Below are 27,434 nucleotides of genomic sequence, written 5' to 3'. Positions count from 1 at the left end.
AAGGAAATAAATATGGATTGTCATCTGCATAAGCAAATATTAAAAAAAATTAAGAAAAATGAGAATAAATAGAAAACAACAAAATACAAGTACAGTATAACAGGGATTACAAAATGCATTACAACTATAATATACACAGTAGTATTTACAAATGTACATTTATATCATTACTCTACTTTACTGCTCTCATTGTAACTGTCAAATTTAAAAGGCTGACCGGTTCAGCTGTTTTCCTTCTGACTTCAACAAAGCTTACTCTGAATTGTTTTTCTTCTTTCCTTAAGTCACACGAATGCATGGCTTACTTTTTTCAGCCTCCATACAAACTCATATCTGCTTCTCTCTGCTCTTTAATTGTTTTAATCCCATCCTTCATCACCTACGACTATACATCATGCATTTCTGTCACAGCTCTTCAGCAGCTGCCTTAGTCTACTGTCACAGAGGCTTCTAGCTGTGGTACTGGTGAGGTATCAGCTGACTAGGGGTGGAATTAGGCAGATGAAGTAGCCACAGGCTAGCCTTCTTCTCTTAAACAGGAGAGTGAAAGAAAAGCTAAGAAGTGTCTGCCCCTCCACAGTTGCTAATAAGGTGTGAACACTACCCTGTACTCATTTGTACAGAACTCTGAAGCAACAGCACTGACAGCATTGCTTATCCATGCCTAAAGGAAGACAGGGCTACTTAAAACACAATCCACCTGCAGCATGAATCTGCAGCCAGTCTCCCAAACCCGTCTGCATGGAATGATCCAGACTATAGTGTTTTCACCCCTGACAGAGGCCTCCTCCAGAGATGGGTCATATTAGGGATACCACTGCTACAATTAGGGAATGAGGATAAATCAGATAAAGTGGGCAGAGAAACAAAGCTCAGAAAGGGAAGCACAAAAAGCTTCCCAAATGCTCTTGTTATGGATTACAAGTTTTAGGTTCATAGGTTCATACTAGGCTATCTGCCCGAGGGCATTTATAAGCCTAGCCATAGTTTTGTGGCTTACGCCACCCCTTAGTTTGGAGAAACTATGCCCATTATTTAGCTGTGCCTCTGTCGAGCAGTGACACTGAGGTAACCCCTGGGGTGTATCTGCGATCTCCCATCCATTGGTCAAGATTCCTCTTGAACAAGGCCAGCGAGGTAGTCTGCTTCACATAAACCGGGATTTTGTTCCACAGCATAGGGAGTCTTTGGGTGATGAATCTATCCCTCCAGCACGTCCTATTAATAACCGTGTCGAGGTTTAAGTCACCTGCCCTTGTGGCTCTGAGGGATCTAGATTTTTTGAGATGAATGCTAGCTGAACCTCTGTCACCAATGTCCACATAAACAACACAATGGCTATGCTAGTGGGCTAACTAGTGCAGAAGAATATTTTCAGAGTTTATGTAAAGCTTACCCTTATAAAAGGTACTGTAAATGATTGGTGGCATGAATATGTATGGAGAGTGGTGTTACCTGGAAATGCAACAAACAGCTGTACACAAGTATGATGCTGTCTTGGTGCTCTCTGAAACAAAGGTGGCACAGGACAGACTTATAAAAGTACTACTACATCATGACACTGACAAATACTCAGTGTAGATTATTCCAAAGTGAAAGGCTTCAAATTAATTAAGGGTTTAAAAGATGCTGTAAAACTATCAGTAAAAAATGGTGATGGGTAAATGCTTCTTTGCACAAACTTACTGTATATTCAGGTGTAGAACTTTCTGTGTTTTTTTTTTTTTTTATCCAGGACTGTAAAAAATAGACTAGCATTGTTTTAGAAACCGAAGGTTCATTTGTACACTAGTATACAATTTAAACAAAGGCAGACAGCAACCTAACTTCAACTGCAACCTTCCAGGATATGTATACCATATCACATAAGACAGCGTTTGCCTCTTATTCTTATGTTTGAAAACTCACCCTTTTAAAGTCGACTAAAGATAAACATGGATCCTCTGAAAATGGGAACCTGACAATATGAGTAAACATTTCATACAAAAAATGCAACATTCTACTTTCCTAAGTAATTTATTACTAAGCTGTGACCACCTTGTGTGCTGCATTTAAAACTGTATCATGGCACTCTCTTCCCCAATACACAACAGCTGAGGCAGGAGATCAAGCAACCGTCTCCCGAAACAAATGGCTCTCTACCCATGTTGTTCGTGGTTAGTTTAATAATTCATTACATTTCTGAGTAAATCAAAGTGGCAAATTAGGCTGTCCTTTTGAAATGTTTGGATGATGGGTCCAGGGTTGGGGGTGGCCATAATGGTTAAGGTGTTCACCTTACAGACACAAGGTAGAGGGTTGATTCTCACCATTAGGAAGCATGGCTAGGCTTAAAAAGGTTCCATGGAGTTGTTAGCCTAGTAATTACCTATGAAACTATTCAGAGATACACTACAACAAATGTTACCCATAAAAATCACACATTACTTTATTGTACTGATACATCTTTATTTAACATGTGCTTTAACCCACGCAGAAGTATGATTTTTAACTCTAGTCATTACACTGACATCCTCCTACACTTCCCTCCTCCACAATCATATGGACTATGCCTGGTATGTTACACTCTAGGTCACTTTCTTAACTCCCTGTACTAGCTCCACCATATGACAGCATCTAACCAAATCATATGCCTCAACTTTGGAAGACAGCACACTCCAATCTCTATGTGATACATTTAAGACACCCATCCAGAGTCTCCTTCTCTTCAATCTACACTTTCTTTCTACTTAATTTGATGAAATGGACATGTTAGGGCTCTAAACAACCATTACCTAACATGTTTCACAGAATTCTCTTCTGCTGCAAAATTAAACCCTCACATCATCCATTTCTAAAGGAAAGTCTGAAACAGTGTAGCTCTATTGAGCTCCTTGTCAGTTCAATAACAGGCAATCAGTTGAAAAGTGAATCAGTTGAAAGCAAAGCAATGAATTCGCTTTTCAATCTATGTGTTTTTCTACAGAATGGAAGATTTCCGCACTCTCTATACAGGGGGCTTGCCTTTCTGCACCCTGGGCTTAATAAAATTATTTCCAAGACTGCTGCACTCCAGGCAGAGGGACAAATATCAACCACAGCAAACTCGTTCAATTAACCAACTTTTCAGCCAGGTGCTACTGCATGGGTACATGGCTATCACACATCTGGTAGAATACACTCAAGTGCAGAGCAACGACAGTAGGGATACTCCAGGGCAGCCCTGAAACACAATCACATGCAGAGGATAGACAAGCAGACTTGTGTCCATCATCTTCTGTTAGAGATGCATCAACAGGATGCTCAGAAACCTCCTTTTTCGCTCGTCACACCTTAGCTGTAAATAATTAGATACAAACTGATGCAAGTGATGTACTAAGAAACATTCATTCATAGAAAAGAATAAACGTTTTGAGTTACTACATTCAGAATAAATGTTTTTCAAGTAGTTTTTTCTCTCTCTGTGGTGATTTGAGCTCATCTTTTTGGACTGCTGAAGCCCAATTAAAAAAAAACAAAGTTATCACCAGACATCAAATGGGTGACTTAATTTCATACACATAGGCAGAAATGAGGAGATACTAAGATCTAATCAGCAAATGGGAAGTCATAGATTTATAGATTTATAGATTAGTACTAAGCTAACTGCCCTTGCGAGCCATTGTAAGCCTAGCCAATTATCCCTTGTGAGATTCAAACCCTGCACCTTGTGTTTGTAAGGCAAACACCTTAACCATAAGGCCACCCTCCCAACTCCCATATTGCGAGGGAATGGTTGGAAAAGTAGTGCAGTCACTCTGGTTTAGCTTTTAGGTTAGAAATACACTTAGAAAGGAAATGGAGACATACGATTATGTAATAAACTTTATTAGCCGCAAAATGTATGCTTATATACAGAACAAATATGTCTTCTTGTACTAAAGGGCTTATGGAGCTCATTTAATACTACTTACCACCCATATCAAATCCAATAATGGGTTGCTTGCTTTCTTCATTATATGTAGTAACAGCATATCCAACAACTCCACCTGCAGGGCCAGAAAGGATGGCTCTGGAGCCATTGAATGTCTTCATAGGTGTCAACCCTCCATCTGACTGCATGAACAACACATTGACATCCTGTGGGAGACGCAAAAAATCCACTATCAGTCAAACATGATGTTTGGTTTGTAAAACAGACAATGTAGTTTTTTATCCAGTATTATCAATCTGCCAACCCAGCTATCTTCTGTTCATTGCTGGCACCTGTTATGATAATGAAAGACCACCATCTAACGCAAATGCTGACAGCAATGAAAAAAAAATATACAAATAAACCCTAGTGTCATTGCAGACTTCTTCACATACTTTATCATCTGATAAAGAGTGGATTTACCTTGCATATCTCTAGCAACTAATAAAAGCAGCAACAATGGGCAGAAAACAAAGTCTGGACTGGTTTTTAATGCATAGAACAGAAACTACAATGCTAAAATGAATATATAACTCCCAGATTACTCAATTTCAGCAGGTTCATCTAAAAATTATACTCGTGAAGTATGGCAAAGGAATTCTCTGAGAAACTGCACTTTTTGACTTAGTATATATTTGATAACCATTTGAAACATTAGAACCTGCTACAGCAAGTCCCAAAAAACAGACAACGTCTGAAAAACGGATGTCGGACATGGCCATTTCCTGGAATATTCCCTTTTCTCTGAGATATGGTGATCTGAGAGTTGGTATACACAAGTTTGGAGGGTGTGGAGCTTGTCCCGCTGCAAAAAAGTTTAAAGGAGAACGATCTTTGAGATTCGTAGGTTCTCTTTTTTTTCAGCTTGTCAGCACTCAGCACTTTGAATGTCAACATTTCAATAGGAAACCATATATTTCCCTGTATTCACATTTAAATTCTCACAGTTCCAAGGATGGCACTTACAGCCCTCAAACATAACATGGAAAAGTACAGTTTTGTACCTACCATAAATGTAGATGTTCGAAGATCCACATTGCTGCAGTCCTTACACTTGGGTAGTCCGCTGTCCTCGGTCGGCCCGAATATCAAAGTATAAGGCTGACGTCGGTCAAGGCGCATTTGACTGACATCAGGACGTCAGGGTACAAATGCGCATGACCGACGTCATATCCTCAGTCTTTTCTTGCCCCAGATGTCAGAAGACCCTAAAAATAAAGGTCAAAACCAAAAGACAGCAAACCAACAACCAACCATCCTAGCACTAAAAATATGTACAATATATACAATATATACAATATACCTCATATTGACCACCCAACCCACACAACCGCCTCTAAGTACAGAGGGGAAGGAGGGAGGGTAAATTGGACTGCAGCAATGTGGATCTTCGAACATCTACATTTATGGTAGATACAAAACTGTACTATGTTCTTCATCTCACATTGCTGCAGTCCTTACACTTGGGTAGAATCCCAAAGCAGAGGTAAGGGAGGATGGCCAAACTATAAGGAAGCAGGAGCTGCCAAAATGCCCTGCAAAACAGCAGTGGCAAAACCAGCCCTGGATTTAGAGTAAAGTGGTAGGTGATAATGCCTAGAGAAAGTATGCACTGAACTCCAAGTAGCTGCCTCCAAAATATCCTTAGTTGCCACCCCTCAAAAAGCTGTCGAAGTGGCAGTAGCCCTAGTGGAATGAGGCCTAATTCCAGCTGGAATCTCCTTGCCATGATGGGAATAACAGAAAGCAATGCAAAACCCAATCCACTTAGAAATAGTTTGTTTTGACACAGGCTTGCCCTGAGAACTCAAAGCAAAAGAAACAAATAACTGCTGAGACTGCCTGAACCCTTTAGTTCTGTCCAAATAATATCGCAACTGCCTGTGTACATCTAAAGTGTGCAAAATCCTTTCCCCTTTATTTTGGGGATTTGCATAAAAAGTAGGCAAATGAATAGTTTGGTTTAAAGCCACACTAGAAACCACTTTAGGCATAAAGGAAGGATTAGTACGTAAAGATACCCTATCCTTATGGAAAATTAAGAAAGGCTCAACCGCCATAAGGGCCTGCAACTCAGAAACCCTTCTTGCAGAGGTAATGGCCAACAAAAAAGCAGTCTTCCATGATAAAAACTTTAATTCAGCAGTAGCTGCAGGCTCAAAAGGTTGTAGAGTGAGTTTCTCCAACACAAAATTGAGATCCCAAGCAGGAGTAGGAGCTCTTCGTGGGGGTCTTATATTCTTTGCCCCTCTAAGAAATTGCTTGAACAAAGGATGAGAAAACAATGGTGGGTCACAATCATAGTGAGCCGAAATTGCTGCAGCATGAACCTTAATAGAAGAGAAGGACAAACCTTTGTCCAGTAACTCAGTAAGATATTGAAGAGCCACACTCAAATTAGGCTCCGAAACATCAAAATTCTTTGCTGCACTCCAAAATAAAAATCTCTTCCATTTATCTGCGTACACTTTCCTTGTACTAGGCCTTCTAGCTTCCAAAATAACATTCAAAACTTGCTGTGGAAGTGGAGGCCCACTATGGTTCAAAACAGAATATGCCAGGCTGTTAGGTGCAGAGAGTGAAGCTTGACATTGAGCAAATGACTGTCCTCCTGAGACAACAGGTGTGGAATCAAAGGCAAAGGCCATGGAGGCTTCCGTACCAGGCTTCTCAGTAATGGGTACCAATGCTGTCGAGGCCAATCTGGAGCTATCAAAATCATCCTTGGCTTGTCTTGTCTGGCCTTTAGTAGTACCTTTGGGAGGAGAGGCAGAGGCGGAAAGGCATACACATGAAGACTGCTCCAATTGAAGGAAAGAGCATCCACTTTCCAGGCTGTGGGATGAAACCTTTTTGTGCAAAACTTTGGCAGCTGGTGGTTTAGTGGAGAAGCGAACAGATCTATGTCTGGAGTTCCCCATGACACTGTCAATTTCTGAAATACATGAGGATCCAATTTCCACTCGTGGGGATCCATAATTCGTCTGCTCAGCACATCTGCTAAGGAGTTCTGTGCTCCCGGCAGAAACCTTGCCTGAAGATTGAGCTGTAAACTGAGAGCAGTCTCCCACAGAATCATTGCTTGCCTGCATAGAGGATAAGAATGTGTTCCCCCTTGCTTGTTGATGTACCACATGACAGTTGTGTTGTCTGTTAGAATCAACACCTGCCCTGGAAGAAGTAAATCCTTGAAAGCTATTAATGCAAACTGGACTGCTAACATCTCCTTCAAGTTGATATGTGGATGTTGTAGTCTGGCAGGCCACTTGTCTTGTATCCACTTTCCATTTAGATGAGCTCCCCAAGCTTTGTCTGAGGCATCTGTCGTTAAAATCTGACTCGCCTCTGGCCGGGTCACAGAGAGTCCCTTGTTTAGGTGACATTCCTGAGCCCACCACAAAAATTCCTTTTGAATGCAAGGTATTATTTGAATGACAGTGTCCAGATCCTGGCAGTGCTGTGTCCATACATTTTGAGATACCATTGTAGCTTCCTCATATGCAGTTTGGCATTGGGAAGCACCAGAATACAAGATGCCATGAACCCTAAGGCTTGAAGGACTGTCCTTGCAGTCAGCCCGGACTGATGAGATAGTTGATGGAAGTAAAGGGAAAGATTCTTTTGTTTGTCCGGGGTCAAAAGGCCATCTGGGATGCTGTATTCAGTCTTACACCCAGAAAGCACATGTCCTGAGAGGGTACTAGACTGGACTTTATTTCGTTCACAGAATACCCCAGGCATCTTAGCACTGCTATCACATATTCCAAATGATGAAGAAGCTCGTCCCTTCCTTGAGCCAGAATCAGGCAATCGTCCAAATAAGGATAGATCTGTATTCCTTTTAGCCTGAAGAAAGCTATCACTGGAGCCAGAACTTTCGTGAACACTCTGGGCGCAGTAGATAAGCCAAAGGGCAATGCAGAGAACTGATAGTGAGAAGTCCCAGCTCGAAAACGCAGATACTTCCTGCAACTTAGTCTGATAGGAACATGAAGGTAAGCCTCCTTGAGATCCAAAGTTACCATCCAATGATCTTTGCCCAGCAGAGGTAAAAGCTGCTGTAACGTCAACATTTTGAACTTGGGAATGTCCAGATAAGTGTTGAGGATAGATAAATCCAAAATTGGCCTCCACATGTTCCCCTTCTTTGGTACTAGGAACAGGCGAGAATAAAATCCTAGGCCCACTTCTGGCATAGGGACCGGCTGTATGGCCCCTATTTGGAGTAACAGAGAAATTTGCTTGTGAGCCTCTGTTCTTTGTTGAGGAGGAACGTCTGGCATGCCTTTGAAAGGAGGCAAGGTATGGAAATAAAACCTGTACCCGTGGTGTATGATATCCAATACCCATCTGTCTTGGGTAATTAAACTCCAATTTTCTTTGAAAAGTGCCAACCTTCCTCCCAAAGGTGCTGCCAGACGAGAAGGCTCTGGCAGCTGAAAAGGTAGGTCATTGGGTCTGTTTACGAAAGGACTGACCCCTGCCCTCACCCGAAGACTGTGCAGGAGAGCTCCCTGTTCTAGGCCTGAAAGAGCCCTGAGCTCTGCCCCTACCACGTCTAGATCTACCCCTAGACTGGGAATCATAGGAAGGATACGTCCACCCCTTAGAAGGCCAATTCCTACTAAACTTTGGAGGCTGAACCTGCAAAAAATCTTTAACAGTCTGCATAGACTTAGACTTGTCTTCCATTTTCTTTAAAACTGCCTCAACAGGAGAACCAAACAACACATCAGATTGTAAAGGAGCATCTAAAATCCTTGTTTTAACATGGTCAGATAAATTTTGATCCCACAGCCAGGCGTGCCTGCGAAGAACTGACCCAGTGGCAGCCACCCTAGACGAGGCCTGTACAGCATCAAAACCACATTGCAAAGAATGCTTACCCACCTGTTCAGAAACATGTACTAAATCTTGCAACTCTTTACAATCAATACCTTCCGCCAGAGCATCAACCTTAGACTTCAATTGTGAAAGGAGATAGTTTTGGTATTTCAACATGTGAAACTGGCAATTCAAAGCCCTCATAGCTAGAGTGGAAGAAGTATAAACTTTCTTTCCCCATCTATCCAAGGCCCTGGCCTCTTTATCTGCAGGAACTGGATTCTTGACAACAGAAGCCTTAACACCTTTAGGCCCCTGGCTAACGGTTTCTGGGTCTGCCCTAGGACTCTTAAAAAGATACTTATGAGCTTCAGGCACCCTGTAATACCTATCCGGTTTAACAGGAGCAGGAGGCAAAGAATCAGGATTAAGAGAAGCCTCTGTAAAAACATCTTCCACTACATCCAAAACAGGAGGAATAGCCAAAGGCCTATGCTGGGGTAAAACAAAATTCCCTAAGCCTTTTCCTGGAATCAGAGAAGTCCTGACCTTCCCACTTAAAATGCTCCCTCATGGAATGAAGAGTTTCTGAAAAAGAAAAATCCTCAGGAGGGGAAGCAGAAGGAGTAGAATCATCCACATCAGAATCAGAATAAGGAGAGTACTCCTGCAAGTCTTCAGCCGAAGACTCTGAAACACCCGAAGCCTGCTCAAAACTCCCTAGCTCAGGCTCCACCCTAGGTCTCTTATCAGGAGGGGGCAAAGAACCCCTAATCAAAGTAATCAAATCTTCTGCCATTTTAAGCATATGCTTCTTGGGCACAGTTCCTGAAGAATTAGGGGTGACACCAACTGAAGCTAAACCTGGCCTGCCTCTGGGAGAAGCCTTGGAAACAGAAGGAGAGGGCCTAACCACCCTAGGTAGGGAGGGGAGTATAGTAACCTGAGAAGCCCCATCAGCCTGACCTGCCTCCTGAGAGGCCACATCCTGCAATAACAAAGTCTCTCCCTGGGATCCCAAAGAAACCTCGGTGGAACCACCGGCTCCACTGACACCTCTAAAGAACCGGCGTCCGCACGGACGGTTCTTCTAGCCTAGGCTTAACTGCTTTGTCCTTGCGCTTCTTGAAGAAGCGGGCCGGAGCATCCGACGGCATTTTATAATTGCACCGCTTCGAAGACTAACCTGGCACAATCTAATCTTCTCTTTATAGTGCGCTTATTGAATCTAGCACAAGAGCGACACCCAACAACGTCGTGCTCAGGCCCTAAACAAGGAATACACAAAGTATGATAGTCTCTATGCGGTATCTGTTTCCCACAAGAAATGGAATTATTCACTTTTTCTGAGATCCGGTAAACTACTGAGGCAAGAAAAACTAAAATATTCCCCAACGGGTACTTAGCCAACTTTGACTCGGTCTGAAACTCCGAAATCGAACAATTTCAGAACGCCAACCGGCACTTGCAACGCTGCTTCTGCATCGGACCATGCGGCAAAAAAGACTGAGGATATGACGTCGGTCATGCGCATTTGTACCCTGACGTCCTGATGTCAGTCAAATGCGCCTTGACCGACGTCAGCCTTATACTTTGATATTCGGGCCGACCGAGGACAGCGGACTACCCAAGTGTAAGGACTGCAGCAATGTGAGATGAAGAACATCCCATGTTTCCTACAATGCATCTCTGAAGTGAACACCAAATCAAGGTGACATGTCAAAGATGCTTGTCATCCTTTTGCAGCTACTACTACTTATTTTATTATTTTATTTATACTTTTTAACAGCTTTGACCAACTGGGTTTTGACCCACTTTCAGTGGAGATCTAGGAAGAAAATGCTTAACTTCTCTAAATAAGTCATTTTGTGTCACATCACCCGTTCCCCTAAGGCCCTATTTTTCCTTCACCATCCTCCACCCCCATTCATAAGCATTTACACCTGGTAGTGCTGCCTCAGACCAGTAATCCCTACCTCTGCAGGAACTTGTGCAGGGATCTGTAACTTAGCTTGAATCTGTTATGTTCTACTGGCCTACATTTAAAGCAGCTTTTGACTCCTACTTTGGATAAAAACACAGTGCTAATCTTGCTCATTTACCTTCCAGTACAAACACAGCACTGCTAATTTTTTATGCAGTGTGCATGCTCATACTGATTACTCCTTGCACTGACACACGTGCTGTAACCCGCTTCGCTCCCCTCCCACCTCACTGACATGTGGGCTGTAACCTGCTTTGCTCCCCTCACACCTTATCACATATACACACTCTAGATTACACCCATAGTCCCTCCCGCACCACACCAATCTTAAAGTTGTATAACTATTTACAAATGGCAGCAACATTACAACTAAATGGCACTTAATTCACAACAAAATCTATCTATACAACCTAACTCCCAAAACACATTTCCCCTTTCACTTTCTATGCTCACCCACTGTTTCACACAGACAACAATTTAATTCTCACACCATAAGTATTACATAATACTATTTTCAGTATATACTGCATGTATCTTCTTCATCTAGAAATCACTGCTATACACAACACTCTCTGTCAACTGTCACTGTTCTGGTACAAAACGCGGAAACACACGAACACTGCATACTGTTTCTAATGTGGGGTGCATGAACTGGAAACCTGCAATCCCTTAACTAAACACACCTAGTTAGCATAACATCAGCAATCATTTTCTCTTCCTCTTTGCCTTCAAATTCATACATGAAGTAATAATGACACCTCTCGTTCACTAAATAACCTCTTAATCACTGAACACCCACTACATTCGGGTCTATATCACATAGTCGAAGTGTCAAAACTTCGACTATGTAAATATCGAACCCAAGAGTTCGAAAACTTAAAACTCCAAACACTCAGAACAGCGATTTTTTTCCCAGGGAAAAAAAATCATTGTTCTGGTACAAAACGTGGAAACACACGAACACTACATACCTGTTTCTAATGTGGGGGGCTTCGCCCCCACACCCCCCCTACTTAAATATACCAACTCCGAGATCGCACCACAGTGGAGGAAATGGCAAAGCTGCAGAAACGGCCCACCAAATTCCCTGGGAAAGAATTCAATGTTCCGCAGCTTCGTTATTTTTAGACTTCGAACTTCCTACTTCGAAGTTTTGGTGTTTGGACATATGATATAGACCCCTACATTCTATATCTTCCTTTCTTTACTCCAAAAGCAGCTCCTTTAATTGTCCCTATATTAATATATTCTTAACTACTTCCCCTGATTAGGTTTCTAGACACTCCCTACTGCATGCTGTATCCTGATTTGTACCTTCTGTTTAAGTCACTAGAGACGTCCTACTATATTTTGTATCCTCACTTTTATCTTCTCTCAGCCTAACTACACATAGGTAACCGTTCTCTATTCTGCACTACCTGTTTACCTAACTCTTCCCTCACTCTCTCTACTTTCCTCTCTGTATATGATCCACTCTATCTGCACACATCTAGTAGCCTACACCTCTTCTGCACTCTCCTGACCATAATACTGCCCCTTCAAACTAACTTCTACATACAGCTTAAAACAAACTTTTCTACACTAAAACAAACAGCTTTGCAAGATGTGACATAGGTTCAAATGGATATGACAAGAAACAACAGTATAAAATGTGAACCTACCAAACATTAGTGTATGCATGTCACGCAAAAGCTGAAACTAGACATTTAAAAAAAACTATTACACATAACAGGTGGGGATGATAACTTCTTACCATAATGACACTTTCTATGTTATCTTTAAATGCAAATGGTCTCACAGACATATACAAAAAGAAAGAGTAGTGAACTATATTAAAAATGCAGAGTGCAAATAGCTATGCTATAGGGCACATGTTTGTAAAGAATTGAAGCATGTGAATTTAATAAAGAAAGGATTTCAGGATGGTTATTCAGCAGAACATCTAGGACAAAGGAAAAGCTGTGTACTTATAATAACTGCAAGAAGAGCTCCTATAGTAATAGAAGAGGAGAAAAGACAATAATGGTAGACTTGTACTCAGGGGCTGCTGGCAAGGGAGGAGGATTATGCTGGCAAGTACTTATATTCCACCTAAAACTGCTAGACTGGAGCTTAAGAAAATTCTGAAAGAAATAATCCACTTTCAGCAGGAAATATTACTTATAGGTGGGGAATGGAATTTGATTTGCAGCAGTAAGGATGCATCTGTGTGGACCAGAAGGAAAATATAATAAACAAGGGTAAATTTTTGAACACAGTTATGAAAATATTTGCCATGGAAGATATGACTTCAATAACAGGAGTTTGTAGTGAATTTACATAGTATTCCCCAAGGTACAAAAACTGGGCTAGTCTAGACAGAAATTATATTTCACAGAAACATATGCATTTAATTGAATGTTTTGATACACATCTAATAACTATTTCAGATCACGTTCCAATAATAATTAAAATAAAAATGCAGGGCAATGAAATAAAAATGAGACACTGCTGCTTGCCCACCAGTCTGTTAAAAAAGAAACTTAAGGAACTGGTAGTGGAAATTATTTGGGAGTTATTAGGATACACAGAAATTTCTTCTGAAAATATAACTAACTAGGGAGTGAGATAAAATTAAAGTGGAGTTTAAAAACAGGGTGGAAATAAAAGAGAGATACGGTTAAGAAGTAACAAGAGTTTTTAGAGGGACTGACAAAAGTTAAAGTATTGCAGAATGGGGGGAATCTCACAAAACAAGAAGAGGAGCAAGTGCAGAATGCTAAACAGAAAATAGGGGATTACCTTGATAATATGCATTAGTTTAGAAAGACTGCTGTTAAGCAACTGTTTTTTGATAATAACTCCAGAGCACAAAAACTTTTACCACATTCACTCAGGCAACAGAAGTAGAAAGGGTTGTCGCTAAGCTTAGAGAGCCTATAATAAATGTACTTAACATAACTTGGCATCTGTGTTGTCCATTTTCATTCTTCCTCACGAATGGGTCTACGATACGATCCTCGGATCTGCCTTGGCCGCATACACAAGACTTGGATCCGAATCTTGAGCCCTCCATTCATAATGCTTTATTCCATCCCCAACTCCTCAGATCGAGGTCGCGGCCTTAGTGCCCACTGTGTTATAGAGACAAAACCGACACAAGAAAAGACTGATGCTCACACTAGGAACATGAAGGTTCCAATATCATCCAAAGATCTTTCTAAGAGTCACAAGGCCAGGGCATGGCTGGGCAGGAAGGTGAGGAAAAATGAAAATGGACAACAAAGATGCCAAGTTATGGTAAGTACATAACTTCTAATTCTGATGTTGTCCTTTCCATTCTTCCTCATGAATGGGTCAGAGTCTCCAGCTATGTAACTCTTAGGAAGCCCTCAAAGAAGGACATGTTGGAGCACTGTCAAACCAAAGGAAGCTCTGCTTCTAGACGCAATGTCTACTTTGTAATATACAACAAAAGGTATGAATCTTTGACCAAGTGTCTGCACCACAGATATCATCAATGGAAGTTCTCAAGGAGAAGTCAGAAGTAGTAGCCATAGATCTAGTGGAATGAGCTCTAGGAGGACGAGCCAATTCCAAACCTTTTTGAGAATAAATCAGTGTAATACCATCAGTAATCCATTTAGCCAGAGTAATTTTTGAAACTGCTTGACCTAAGCAGTTAGGGGAAAAAGATACAAACAGCTGATAGGACTTCCTTTACTGTTTTGTTCTGTGAAGATAAAAACGTAGTTGTCTATGAACATCGAGAAGGTTCAGCATACATTTTCCCTTATTAGTAAAATTTGGAAAGAAAACTGGAATTGAATAGACTGGTTTATGTTAGTCTCCATGGCCACTTTAGGTAAAAAATAAGGGCTGGTTCATAGAGACACCCTATCTTTATGGGAAAGAATGTAAGGAGGCCTATCTGATAAGTCCAGGAGTTCAGAAATCCTTTTTGCTGAGGTAATCACTACCAAAAAGATTGTTTTCCAAGAAAGAAACTTCATATTGTATTTGTTCACTGATTCAAAGGGTTTCTGAGTCAACCCTTGGAGGACCAAGGTCAGATCCCAAGGAGGAGAGGAATCCTTTATTGGTGGTCTAACAAGAAAAATTCCCTTCATGAAAGCCTTACATAATCTGGAAGTTGCCAGAAACAAAGATTTGTTTCCAGCGTGAAGGTTGGATATGACTGCTAACTGAAGTTTATTAGTAGAAAAACTAGCCCCTTCCTTAAAAAGGATAGTGAGGAAAAGAATGACCAAAGCAGGAGCTGTGAAAGGGTCAATATTCTCTTTGGAAGCCCACATAGAGAATCTTTTCCATTTGCTTTTGTATAATTTCTTGGTGGAGGCCTTCTGGGAGGACAAGATAATGTCACGAACTGGGGAAGCAAGCCTGGACCATCTTACTATCACTGAAAGTGGAGAAACTGTGTGGTTAGCTTGAGGGCATGAAGACTGGGTGAGATAAGAGATCCTGAGTGGGCTCCAGTATCCATGGAGGATATTTCAAGTGAGACCAGAGGAAGGGGAATCATACCTGTTCAAGGTCAGAACGGGACAATGAAGATGACTGAGCTTTGCAGCCTGCTTGCTTTCTGTAAAAACTGTGGGATCACTGAAAGAGAGGGATAGGCATAGGGGAGACCCGGGGGCCAATCATGAATCAAAGTATCTCTCTGTGAACTCCCCCCCCCCCCATGGGGGGATCAGGACAAAATACTTGCTGCACTTGTTGTTGAGGGTAGATGCAAAGAGGTTGCAGCAAGGCTGCCCCCAGCAGCTGAAAAATCATGTTCTCTACTGTTTGATTGAGGGACCACTCATGAGGAGTCAGAATAGGCCTGCTGAGTCTCTGTCTGCTAGAGCGCTGTTTTTCCCTGGTAAGTGCGTTGCAATTAGAATGTGGTCCGAAGAGATCGCCCATTCACAGACCCTCATGGCCTCTCTGCACAACGGGTAGGAATGGATTCCTCCTTGTTTGTTGATGTACCAGACTACTGACATGCCGTCTGTGTGTACTGCAATAATTCCTAGGGGGAGTACATCCTGAAAGGCTTGCAACATTAGAAGGACTGCTCTCATCTCTAGGATACTGACATGCAACTTTCTCTTGAAATGCCCCCCCCGCCCCTCCTCAGTTGGGAAGCATCATACTTCTCAACCGCACCGAATTACTTGGTTTTTACAGAGTTTTGGGGTTCAAATGAAGGGGTGCCACGATTCCCGAGTGGCACCCCTTCATTTCCGTTCTTTCTTTGTATTTTTAATGTTTTTTTTAATTTTCGCGCTGTCAGAGCTGACATCATCACATGCGCGATGATGTCAGCTCTGTCAGGGCTACCAGCCTATCAGATCTGCGCTCCTTGGAGCGTTATTCATGCAGAGTTCAAATGCAAGCAGGCGGGAATTGTAGCGCTAAACGGAATGGATTATTATGTCGGTGGGAGCAGCAGAACTGATTGGATTGAATTATTAATATGTCGGAGACCTGAACGGATTATGTCGGAGCAGGCAGGAATAAACAGATGGCAGCACTGAACTTTGTGTGGAAAGCAGCACACAAGTAAGTGTGTGAGCATGCAGGAACGAACAAATGATGTGTGTGTGTGTGTGTGTGTGTGTGTGTGTGTGTGTGTGTGTACTCATCTACAATAACCATTGCATTATCGTATATGCAGCAGTAATTAAAAATTAAATGCATGTACTAGTACTATCCATTCACTTTTAACAGGTTCGCTTATTATGAATACCCTGTTCAAACAAGTTTTAACCAAGAGTTAATTGTTTTAGTCATGAAAAGCTGATTATGGCTAACTCAAAATAGAGCTCTCTAAAATATGTTACATGAAGATGCCCTCTTTTGTGGTAGTTGTTACGGACATATTTTCTTTTTAGAAACCATGATGATCTTCCAGCTACTATCACCATAGCAGTCCCGGTGCTTCACTGTTTGGAAAGGCTGGGTGTGTATTCGCGCATCTCATATCATCTTAAGTTAAATCATGGATTCCTTGCTAACTCACCACTGGGACCCACAGTTCTCAAAACAAAGAAATGCACAGTCTGAAAAAGAATTTCCCTAACCCACTTGACATATCCTCTTATTCTTCTCTCCTCATTAAATAGTGCTTTTCTGGGTATTGATTTTTTCCTCTGTAATTTCTATTTAGATTTGAATGATTTGTGTGCACATTCACAGTCCAAGATGAAATCCATGACAATCTAATTCCAGTAATACTACTATGGATAATAATAATCGGCCACTGTGGTTTCTTAAAAAAAAAAAAAAAAAAAAAAACAACTACTGAGATTGTTTTAAATACAAAAACTTGCCTGAGAACATCTGTCAATTTTTCAAAACCTTTGCATTAAGATGGACCAAGAAAAGAGTTGCTTAAAGTGCCTGGAATTTTCATTTTTTTTTTTTTGCAGTTCTAGTAGGCTTTAATAATTATTAAAATATCAGTTGTATGCATTGTCTTACCTTTTATGCAAACTGTAAAAGATGTTTAACTGGACTTGAACGTTTGTTGCATTTTACAATAATTGTTCACTCATTTTGCTACTTTTTTTTTTAAGTACAAAGGTGACTTTGGGGGTAAACACTGGTTGTAGTTTAAGATGAAATGTACATAAAATAAAGAAACTTGTTTAAAATTGAAGGTGGTAAATACATTGTATGCTACAGGACTTGCCTTGCGTTGTATTGTGTCTTGTTTTTCTCTTAATTGTAGAGTTCTGATTTACTGTGTGCTGTGGGTTAGAAATGAAGTGCAAATTGTCAGGGGTCTCTTGCAGGACCTCCTATGCCCCAGTTCCTCCAGCTGTCTGCTTAGGCTGTAATTGAATGTCGGAGTGTGATTGAAAAAATGTTTTTCTCTTCTGAATTACATGCTAATGTACCTAGGCAAAGGAAGACAGCAAAAGAACACAGAAAGACTTATTTCATTCATTTGAGTGAGTGTCTGGCCATATTTTGGTTGTCAGTTCTTCAGTTTGTGTTTAAAAGTTGATATCCCACAATTCCATTGGAGTGGCTGGGGTAAGTAATTATGTATGTAAATTTTATGTTAATCAGCGTACAGATTTGTACCTATTTTTCATGAGCCTTGTCCAGATTTTTGATGTTTCCAAGTTGAGAGGTATGGGAAGCATCCATGGCCAGTGTGGGTAGGCATAGAGGAGACCCGGGGGCCAATCATGAATCAAAACATCTCTCTGTGACTCCCCCAAGGGGGTATGAGAACAGAGTACTTGCTTCACTTGTTGTTGAGGGTAGATGCAAAGAGGTTGCAGCAAGGCTGCCCCCAGCGGTCTCACTTGAAATATCCCCGTTGAGGGAGGAAGAGAGAATAGCCTGCCCAAAAACAAGTCATCTGACTGAATCCACCAATGAATGTGACATTTGCAAATTTCAGTAAATTTTACAGGAACATATACAGGCTGATAAAGAACAGACTACTGTACTGCCAAAGTCCATTGGAGGATTTGCTTGAAGAATCTTGCTAGAGGCACTAGTATAATGGCAGCTGACACTGACCCAACAGCTTGCAGCACAGCACTGGAAGGAATGAATAAAACAGTAAGTCTTGCACTTGATTTCTCAAGGATATAATGTGATGAAGAGATAACGATGCCACTTGAATCGTAGTATCCAACAGAGTTCTTACAAATTCCAGAGTCTGTAAAGGAGTCAGCTTCGTTTTGGCAAGGTTTATCATAATACCTAGGGAGTTGGAGATCTGAAAAAGTAAACCCTGGCTTGAAGTTGATGCCTGGTTGGGGTGGTGAGAAACCATTTCTCTAGATATGGAAACACCTGGAATCCTTTGAGTCTCAGGTGAGCTGCAATGACTGCCATGCATTTGGTTGACATGCATCAGACTGGACTAAAGCATAACCAGTTGGAACTTTGACTTCTTTATATACTGATTCAGATTTCTTAGATCCAGAACTGGTCTCAGGTTCCCTGTTTTCTTTGGCACTAAAAAGAAGCGGGCAGAAGTTGGAATCCTATCTATCTATTTGGATGACACCTCCTGGATGACTCTTTTTGTAGAAGCTTTTGAATTTCTTGAGCTGCAAACTCCCTCTGACTGGGTGGAACATCCAGGAGTTTCTTCCTCATGGCAAGAGGTGATAGGGAAAAGGGAATGTAGTAACCTCTGGATATTAAGCTTAGCACCCATGCATTGTTCGTGAGATTTGTCCAGGCATCCAGGTGCAGGGAAACGCACCCCCAACTGCCTCCAGAGATGGACAGTCAGGCAGTGCTTCACGACTGTTCATACGGTCTATCAGAGAAGGAATCTCTGAAGCCCTATTCCTGCAGACCCCCCTCTGCCTCTAGGGCAATGTCTGTCACTGAAACCTCCTCCTCTGCCTCTGGAGGAAGTATCCCAGCATGAGTCCTGAAAAGGTTCCTGAGATTTCCGAAATCACATTTTCTTACCACCTCACTGATTTCTTGAAAAGAGTGTTGATTGGTAGAAAACTTGACTCCAATGGCAGACAAGGTCTTTCCTTCCTGCTCACTGCGGGAAAGCACATTCTTTAATGATGACCCAAACAAGGAGGAACCATCAAAGGGGGCATTAACAAAAGACACCTTGAAGGGTTCCGTAAAGTCACAAACCTCATCCAGACATGTCTCCTAAAGGCAATGCCTGAAACCAGCTGCTCGTGAGGCACCCTCCTCTGTATAGGAGATCAGCCTCATCGATGAATTGGCAAAAGATGAAAGAGTAGCCAACTGAAGAGAATTCTTCTTGAGATCCCTCGTAGATAGGGACTTGACAGAGTTTGAAAGCTCCTTGATCAAATCTCCCTGTGAGTGATCAAATCTCCCTGTGAGTAAGTAAAATGTGCCAGGTAATTTAATGACCTCAGTGCTAATGTGGCTGAACGCACTTTCCAAATCTGTCCATAGAACCTCTCTTCATCAAACTCAAACATCGAACGTTCAATCATCGAATATTTTGCCCAGGGAATGGAGTTGGATGGCCAGCTGTAGGAAATTTACTCTTTTCCCTATTGTGGTGTAATCACAGTATATATAAGTGGGGGGTTCGGTATGCATGTTGATCCACTGTCCCTTTTCCCTGGGTAAACTATTCGATGACTGAATGTTCGCTAAATTGAACATTTGATGTTTAGCGTTCAATGAAGAGAGGTTTGATGCATTTGTTATTCAGCGACTAAACATAGACCCGTCCTCTTTCCCCTTTATTTGCTTTATATTTAGAACCATTGGCAAAGAAAATAAGGGACTCAGAAATTCAAGGACATAATTGGTATGGCAGTCAAGAAAATCTGGCTTTATTTGCAGATGATATTATTTTATACGTGATAAAACCAGAAAAGGACATTTCAATGTTGTAGAACATTTTAAGACAGTAGGTGGTTTCAAAATTAATGAAGGTAAAACAAAAGCTAATAGCTGTAAACAATATACCCAAACATTAATTGATTCAGCAATAGCCATATTTATGGGACATGATAAAATGAAGTACCTAGGAATATAGGTTAAAAGGATTTTGTTATGGCAGTTAAGGATATGTGGTAAGAGACTAAACAAAAGATAATACAAATAGTGAGAAAATGGAAACTCTGTTTTATGGATATAGAGAGCAAGATACAAGCAGTCAAAATGTTTTTAGTCTCCTCTGGTTGATAAAAATAAACCTGACCTATGTATAAAACTATAATTATTATAATTGCAGTTTTATACATAGGTCAGGCTTATTTTTATCAACCAGAGGAGAGGTTGTGGATAGCAATTAATAAAGAGTTGAAGGATTTGATCTGGGAGGGGATGACAGCAAGAGTCAAGTGGGATAAGCTGATCTTTCCAATAGAACAAGATGGTTTGGGATTACCAGACTTGAAGGGGTATTTCAGAGCTACACAGTTAAGGTTCCTATATATAGCACAAGCAGAAAGCTATAATTCAAAGTGGAAAGGGATGATGATAGAATGGGGGGGGGGGCTCAAGAAACAGGGAGAGACTTGGATTTTGGATGCAGATCTTTAAGGAGAATAACAGTAACCATACAGAATATATATTCATAAAGTAGCAGAAACTATTCTAAGAACTAAGCGAACATAGGACTGGAGAAAAGAGATTCTGCCAATAGAGATGACTGCAACAAGGGATAGAGACAATAGGCAAGAGGGGGCTAGAATTTTACTGCAGAAAACTGGCAAAGGAACCAAGGTATTGGGAACAAATAATTAGAGAAAGAAAAGTAACACAATCAGAAGAGGCCAAGAATATATTTGGACTACAGGCAAGAGATTGTCTTCCCTATCAAGGATTAATATCACAGTATAGGCGAAGAGAAAGAAATAGGGGGATCCTGAGTGAAAGACCAGCACTGGTAGATTTTTAGTAGAATCTATTTATTTATTGACTGACTGCTTCATTGATTGATTGATTGACATTTGATTATAGGAAAGTCCAACTGAGTAGAAGCCACTTTCAATGGAGGCATGGGGAGAAAAGATGCAAATTATTACAAAACATTTTAACAATAATTTTACAATCTTCAAAAATAAAACAAAAACGTCTGCAGTTTAAATAATTACAACAAATTAGAGATAATGTAAAAACACTGGTTAAGAATCAGTACAAGTTATAGGACAATCATTTAATATTTAGAGAAATTTTAGACAGTTTGTAGAAAACTTAAGTTAGTATACAAATAGGAATTGCAATATGAAGTGAGGGGAAAAACAGACTTATGGTACATTTAGAGAGAAAGAATGGGAAAAGAATTTGATAGTCATAAGGAAGTAAGTGAAGAAGGGAGAAAAATGATGTATAAGGAATGAAAAGGTACTTGCTCACATTTAGGGATATAGTTATCCTGAATTTGTGCAAGAAGAGAGAGTTTTGAAAGATGGGAGGGTATTAATCTGATAGATACAGGTAAGGAGTTCCAGGCGTTAACAACCTTGTACGAATACAGACAATGTCCAGCAGATTTGTTAGCTCTGTAAACAGACAGGAGTTTTTGATCACTGGATCACAATGACAGACTGGGAACATAGTTGTGTAGAATGCTTTTTAATGTTGCAAATGGATGCTGGATAATTTCATAGGTGGTAAGAAGCTGTGTATATTTTAGTTGATGAGGCAGTTCTAACCAATTAAGGCTTTTTAGTGCTATACAGTGGTGGGTTCTGAAAGGGATATTTGCTGCAAATGTAGCAACTTTGTTCTAGCATTGTTCAAGTTTTAATTTTTTGTGAAGCCTGGAAGTTAGCATGGATGGGAGCACCATAAACAAATGTGGGGAGGAGATAATTAATGGCAAGTGTAATTTTAGTTGCATTGATGAGAAAGTTTTTAGCTCTGTAAAGCATCTCTAATTTTTGATGAGTTTTTCTTATGCAATTTTGTATATGCAGGTCGAATGTAAGCTTATAGGTTCATAGGTAGGTACTAGGCTATTGGCCCTAGGGCCTATATAAGCCTAGCCAAAAAGGTACCCTGGCTTTCACCACCCAAGATAATTATTTTCCTGTGCCGCTGTCGAGCAGAGCCACAGAGGTGATCCCCAGGGTTAATTTCCTATTTCCCATCCAATCATCAAGATTTTTCTTGAAGAGTGCTAATGAGGAGCTTTGTTTGATAGAGATAGGTAGTTTGCACCAGAGTACTGGAAGTCTCTGGGACAGGAATCTATCCCTCCAGCATGTTCTGTTTATTGTAGTGACAAGGTTTAGGTCCCTAGAGCTTGTAGCGTGGAGGGATTGGGATTTCTTTAAGTGGAGCATGTCCAACAGCTCTGGGTTTGACATAGCTTTGTATGTTAGGCAGAGATCGCCTCTGAGTAGGTGATATGCGATGGAGTAAAGCTGGAGTTTTTTTACACTGTCTGCATAGGGCATCTGTTTGAGGCCTGTAATCTTCTTTGTCAGGTATTTCTGTGGCCTTTCCAGTTGTTGTAGATGTCTTGTGAGGTACATACCAAAAGGGGCGTTGTACTCTATAATGGGTCTAATGAGTGACGAGTAGAGGGGAACAATGACTTATTTTTTCCTGGATGAGAAACCTTTTGTGATGAGGTGTGCCACACAGAAGGATTTCCTGACAACTGTGGCAATGTGATTATCAAAGGAGAGACTACTGTCCACCTGTGTCCCAAGGTCTCTTATCACACTCTATGTGTTAAGTAGACTACCACCTATGTGGTAGCTCATTGGTACAGAGTTTTTACCAAAGGGGATGACAATGCACTTTTTGGCACTGAGCTTGAGGCCATGGCTTTGACACCAGACATCTGTCTCCATGAGGCCCTTTTGTAGGAAGTCCACATCGTTAGGAGTTTCGATTTTGGCTCCTAGTTTGCAGTCATCTGCAAACTTCGGTAGGCAAAGACCTTCTGTGTTAGCCTGTACTTCAGAAAAGTAGATACCAAACAGGAGAGGACCCAGGACTGAACCCTGTGGTACTCCACTTGTCTGAAGTTGGATTTGGAGTCTGCTACTTTCACAGTGTGGGTTCTGTCAGTGAGCCATCTTGTGACATAGGGATTTATACCTAGTTTAGTGAGTTTATCTATAATTTCAGACTGGGGGATGGTGTCAAAAACCTTGGCGAGATCTAAATAGGCTATGTGAACCACCTTACCCTCGTCTACGGCTTTGGTGACTGCTTCAATGAAGTCTATCAGGTTTAGGAGACATGACCTGCCTTTTACAAACCCGAACTGGGTGGGGTCCAGAGTTTGGAGATTACCATTGTCTTTGTGTATAAGATCCATGATGATACGTTCCATGGCCTTGCAGACCAGGCTCGTTAGGCTAAGGGGCGGTAGTTACCGGGGTCTGTGGTGGCTCTTCCTTTGTCGCTGTGCACCATTCAGTGGGCACAAAGCCTGAGGTGAGGCTATTATTGAACATGGTGCTTACTTGAGGTGCCAGTTCATTCTGCAGTTCGTGTAGAATGCAATCTGGGATGTTGTCAAGTCCCATGGATGCTGTGTTCTTGGCTTTGGAGAGTGTGGTTTTTACCTGTGCAGCCGTGACTACATGAACTTTGCATTTTTCCGGTATAGAGATGGGCCCTTTAGGGGGTAAAGTTAGCACTGAACCTATCTGCCAGGATGTTGGCAATATCAGTTGGTTCTGTATATTTAGCGCCATTGTACTGTAACTCAGAGCAGATCTGAGTGTTGCCATTGAGATTCTTGACATATCTATAGAATGCTTTGTGGTTGTCTTTAGAATCAGTGGTGATTTTGTTTTCGTAACTAGCTTTGGAGGATTTATGAGGGAACACCCTCCCTGATCACCTAATGTCCCTATCCTCAGCTACCCTGTTTAAAAGCAAACTGAAACCTTACCTTAAATCACATTGGTTATGACTCTGTGCTAACCCAGACTAACTTCCTACCTTCTTTCTGGACTCTAATCTTCCTACCTGTTTAGCCTGCTTACTTAACTACTAACAATATTTATATGTCTGAATTTACAGCTTAATAGTGTAATTGAATATACTTTGTATGCATATCCATAGCTGGTATGTACAATTCTTATTTTATTTTTTATTTTCTTTTACCTGCTTAAGATATCATATGCAATGATATGTAATGATTGAAAAAACTTTGTATTGTACCTGTGTTTATGTAAATTTACTCTGTCTACAGAGCTTTTCTCCCCGGGCCTCCACTGAAAATGGACATATACCCAGTTGGACTAGCCTTACTGAGGCTGCACAGGGAGTTCCTCCAATCATGGGATTTTACTATTTGTTTGGAACAGTTTCTTTCTTCTGTTGTAGAGTTTGTTTATGGCAGGGGACCACCTGATTGGCTTCCTTTTTTTGGAGGATAGCATCTTGGTTCTGTTAGGGACAGCACGATCCATGCACTCGTGTAAGTCTTTATAAAGTGTATTTGTGTAGGATTCAGCAGTCGTACCTCTATTGTCTGTCTGCATGGGTGTCATGAAGTTTGCCACTTCTGTCTTAAGAAGCGTGAAGATGGCTTTAGAGAAATTTTTTACGGTGGTTTCCCTAATGGGGGATGGGGGCGGGATGTGGATGTCTAGGGTGATTAGCTTGTGGTCGGATCTGACCAATGAAGAATTGACCTCTGGTGTAGTAGTTTGGTCTTTTTGGGTTGAGCAAGAGTTGTGAGTTATAAAGCCACATTTCAGTGGCTGTTAAAGCATCCTGAATAAATTTTTGGAGGTATACCATGTTGTCAGATGTACAAATGAGAGTGGATATTATCCACTATCACTCCTAATAATCTGCTATGATAAGTGACTTCAATGGTTGCATTATCAAGAGGCAGAAGCCTTTAAATTTTGTTTTTTCCTGATAGAGGGATTTGGGGGGAAAGTAGGAGTTTGGTCTTTTTGGGTTGAGCAAGAGTTGTGAGTCATAAAGCCACATTTTAGTGGCTGTTAAAGAATCCTGAATAATTTTTTTGGAGGTATACCATGTTGTCAGATGTACAAACGAGAGTGGAATAATCTGCATACTGTATTAGTGTGGCCTGTTGTGTGGATGTACTGAGGATGTTGGTGAAAATGTTAAAAAGCAGAGGACCAAGGATAGAGCCTTGTGGTACACCAGTGGTGACTGGGAGGTAAGCAGAGAGGGTGGAGTGCCATTTTACTGAGTGATACCTATTGCACAGGTAGCTTTTGCACCACAGAGGGATGGACTGAGAGTCAATTAGTGAGGACATCTGAAGTAGGAGTTTGCTGTGACAAACTGTGTTGAAAGCTTTAGATAAGTCTAGAAATAAGGAAGAGACTAGTTTGCCATTGTCTCTAGCTTTATTGACAGTATCTATATAGGTTAGAAAGGCGGTGCTAATACTATGGGAAGGACGGACGCCATGTTCTGTAGGGGATAGGAGTTTTTCCTGCAGGAGATAGTCTAATAATTGTTTTTGAATATATTTTTCAAGCATTTTGGCAAGGGGAGATAAGACTGCTACAGGTCTAAAGTTATTAATGTCTATTGAATTTCCTCCTTTGTGCAGAGGGATATTATGTGACTTTTTCCAGAAAGAAGGGATGTGGGATTCCTGGTCTGACCTATTTATAAGGATTGAGACAGGGTAGGCAATGCAACTGGCTGCTGTTTTATAGGTACTCGCTTGGAAGACCATCAGGTGAAGAAGAGCACGGTTTAAGTTTAAGTGCAATTTTATATAGGATGTGGGCACAGCTTTGAAGGTGAAAGTGGATGTGGTGATATGTGGCTGTTGGGCAGGGTTGTGATTAGATGCTGAGAAGCTGCTGTTACAAAATGATAACTAGTAATGCATATAGAATAGTGCAGGATAACTATACAAATTGATCAGATGAGGTTAGAAAGGATTGGGAAGAGAGACTGGATAAGCAATTCACAAAGAAACAAAAGGGGGATATATGTATGACTCCCAAATATGCAACAAAGTCTAGAAGATTTAGGATCTTTAATTTCAAGTGATTACATAGGTATTTTTATACTCCAAGTAGACTCCAAAGAATGTTTCCTCAGGTAGACAGCAAATGTTGGAGGTGTGATGGGGAAGAAAGAGGTAACTGGGAACATATTTTTGGCAGTGTAATGAGTTGGCAGACTTTAAAAATTCCATGCAGACTACTCTATCAGAAATACTGGGTGAGCAAATTGGTATAAGCAAAGAAAATTTTTTTTTTTTGAGTTATGATACAGATTCAGAATTGCCTAGATACAGTAAGGCCTCGCTGAGTATAATTATGGTGGCTGCCAAAAAAGCAATTACTAGAAAATGGAAACGAAAGTCTAAACCTAGAAGTACTAGAAGTAGTAAATATAGTAACAGAGATAAAACAACCGAAAATGGGGTCTTTAAAACAGGGTGGCAGCAAATTACCTAAAAAATAGGAATTATGGGTACAATACATGCAGAACAATGTTTGGGAGAAGGAATGAGATTTAAAAGAAGTCAGTATTTGAATGCGCTATGCAATGCTGACTGACAATAACTGGATAGATTATACATGTATAATGTTTGCAACTAAAATATGTTAATATGGTTTGTTTCTATTTACATAAATGTATGATTGCCTATGTCATAAGTGATAATTTAACAAAGATGTTTCTTGTTTAAAAAAAAAAACTTTCTATTTTATTTCAACCCCTTTCTCTCGTAACTGTATATCTGAACCCTCTACTCCTCAGCTTAGGTAAGAAACAAAATGATCTTTCCCTTTACTCCACAGTCAGTACAACTATCTATCCTTTCACATTATCACTTCCATTCAGCTTAAGTAGCAATTAGGCTGCTGCAACCCTTTCTTTCTTTCTTTCCCAACGTACAGCCTAAGTGGCAGATAGATACAAAGAGAAACAATGTAGCCTGTCACTTCCTTACAAAGTAAATAGCAGATAGCTGATTACCCCTTGTCCTATTTTTCTCCTTCCAGTCCAAGTGGCAGTTAGGTTGCTCCTTGTTTTTAATCCTATGTTCTCATCACACTTTTTCTTTAAACATTAGGACTGATTTAAAGGTTGTTTGGTTAATCTACATTCTCTCAGTCTAGCCCAGTGTGAATCAGGCTACTGCTTCCATTTCTCTTATCTTATCTCTGTAATCCAACTCTCCTGCTGCTACCCATTTCACCTCATTTCTCCTAAACAAAGCAGATGTCAAGTTAATATGTTCCTTCCCTTTCCACCATCTTCTTCCTAATTTAATCTCAGATAATACCT

The 27,434-nt window shown here is 40.8% G+C and overlaps 1 protein-coding gene across 1 annotated transcript in view; it reads right to left on the bottom strand.

Moving 5' to 3' along the window:
* OPLAH (5-oxoprolinase, ATP-hydrolysing) overlaps nt 1-27,434 on the bottom strand; it is a 1,902,532-nt gene that overhangs the window by 1,111,042 nt on the left and 764,056 nt on the right. The window contains exon 7 of the mRNA XM_044067415.1: nt 3,933-4,098. Within this exon, the coding sequence (XP_043923350.1) occupies nt 3,933-4,098 (166 nt within the window). The remainder of the gene's footprint in view (nt 1-3,932; nt 4,099-27,434) is intronic.

Source organism: Protopterus annectens, chromosome 3.part1 (genome assembly GCF_019279795.1).
Source record: "Protopterus annectens isolate FY-2018-M chromosome 3.part1, PAN1.0, whole genome shotgun sequence".
NCBI lineage: Eukaryota > Metazoa > Chordata > Ceratodontiformes > Protopteridae > Protopterus > Protopterus annectens.
Note: the sequence above shows the minus strand (reverse complement) of the source record. Positions and strands in the feature narration are given on the sequence as shown.